Source organism: Nothoprocta perdicaria, unplaced genomic scaffold (genome assembly GCF_003342845.1).
Source record: "Nothoprocta perdicaria isolate Ctin4 unplaced genomic scaffold, notPer1 scaffold_314, whole genome shotgun sequence".
NCBI classification, from domain to species: Eukaryota; Metazoa; Chordata; class Aves; order Tinamiformes; family Tinamidae; genus Nothoprocta; species Nothoprocta perdicaria.
In genome coordinates, this window is record NW_020455549.1 from 574380 (window position 1) to 576064 (window position 1685).

General features: G+C 51.5%; 1 protein-coding gene across 1 annotated transcript; it reads left to right on the forward strand.

Moving 5' to 3' along the window:
• Positions 1-128: 128 nt before the first annotated feature.
• Positions 129-1124, forward strand: NEUROD4 (neuronal differentiation 4). Its single transcript, XM_026042828.1, has one exon. The coding sequence runs from the start codon at positions 129-131 to the stop codon at positions 1122-1124; it is 996 nt and encodes a 331-aa protein (XP_025898613.1).
• Positions 1125-1685: the final 561 nt, after the last annotated feature.

Genomic DNA, 1685 nt, shown 5'->3' on the forward strand with positions numbered 1-1685 from the left:
CCTCTCCTCTTGTATATTTGTGCACAGAAACAAGTTATGTCCTTGGAAGATGACTGTGAGCTCAGTTTCTAACGTGCTCCATGTGTTGAATTCAGTAACGTCTTGTCCCTTTGTTGCAGAGAGCAGAGATGGCAAAGATTTATACCAAGCCCAAAGAGATGGCAGAGCTCGTGAGCACCCAGGCCTGGATGGATGAAACGCTGAGCTCCAAAGACGAGCTGAAGGAGGATGATGGCAGGCAAGGTCCCTTTGGATTGATGGCTGGCTTGAATGAAGAACACGACAGCATCGAGGAAGAAGAGGAGGAAGAGGATGATGGGGACAAGCCAAAGAGAAGAGGACCAAAGAAGAAGAAAATGACCAAGGCAAGGCTGGAGCGGTTCAGGGCCCGGCGGGTGAAGGCCAATGCCCGTGAGCGAACACGCATGCATGGTCTGAATGATGCTCTCGATAACCTGAGGAGGGTGATGCCTTGTTACTCCAAGACTCAGAAGCTGTCCAAGATCGAGACACTGAGGCTTGCAAGAAATTACATTTGGGCTCTGTCTGAGGTACTCGAGACGGGGCAGACTCCTGAAGGGAAGAGTTTTGTGGAGATGCTCTGCAAGGGTTTGTCCCAACCGACCAGTAACCTCGTGGCTGGTTGCCTGCAGCTGGGACCACAGACCTTGTTCCTAGAAAAACATGAAGAGAAGTCCGCAGTGTGTGAATCGGCCATATCCAGCCACTCCTTTAGTTACCAGACCCCAGGGCTCCCAAGCCCACCCTATGGGACTATGGAAACACACCTGCTGCATTTAAAGCCCCCAACCTTCAAGAGTTTGGTGGATCCTTCCTTCGGAAACCATCCCTCTGACTGCACAACTCCTCCCTATGAAGGTCCCCTAACACCGCCCTTGAGCATCAGCGGGAATTTCTCCTTGAAGCAAGATGGGTCTCCAGACCTGGATAAATCCTACACCTTCATGGCCCATTATCCCTCTGTCAGCCTGACCGGAGCGCATGGACATGCCTCTCACTTCCAAAACACAGTGCCCCGCTACGAGATCCCCATAGACATGAGCTATGAGTCCTACCCACACCACGTGGCCGGACCTCAGCTCAACGCTATATTCAATGAGTAAGAAAGCAAAGTTAGCCCCAAATTCTTGACGTAAAGAGAAGTTCAGGCACTTGTGTAACTATTCCTAGACTGGACGCAGTTGGAGCAAGGAAATCACCGCTACAGGACAATGCAAGAGACTTCTGAGCATCTCCAGAGCACCTCACTGTGAAAGGTCCAGCCAGCCCTTCTGTCCTCTCCCAACAGGTTCGTGCTGGTGCTACCTTCTTGATTTTCAGAGCTTCCCTTGGAGCTGCACAGCCCTTCCCCTTGGGTTCCTGAGAGTTAAACACTCAAAAAACCCCACGACAGCTTCATCCAGGAGCTGTGGGAAATACTTCTCAGCACAACAAGCATTCCTGCTGGGATGTGGGCTCTGAGGAGCTTGTTCCATGTTCACTCACCCTAAGGACAGAGGGCTTGTTTCCATAGCCCTTCTCTTCCAAGCTCTGAAGTTGAATCTCAATTGTCCGGAGCTGTCCAGATGCTGAGCTCTGAGAAGAGGAACAGGCACAGCTGAGAGTTGAGCCGTTGTGTCCTGGTGCCTTCTGCCAGAGATGTTCATGAAGGTGACTTCCCCTTG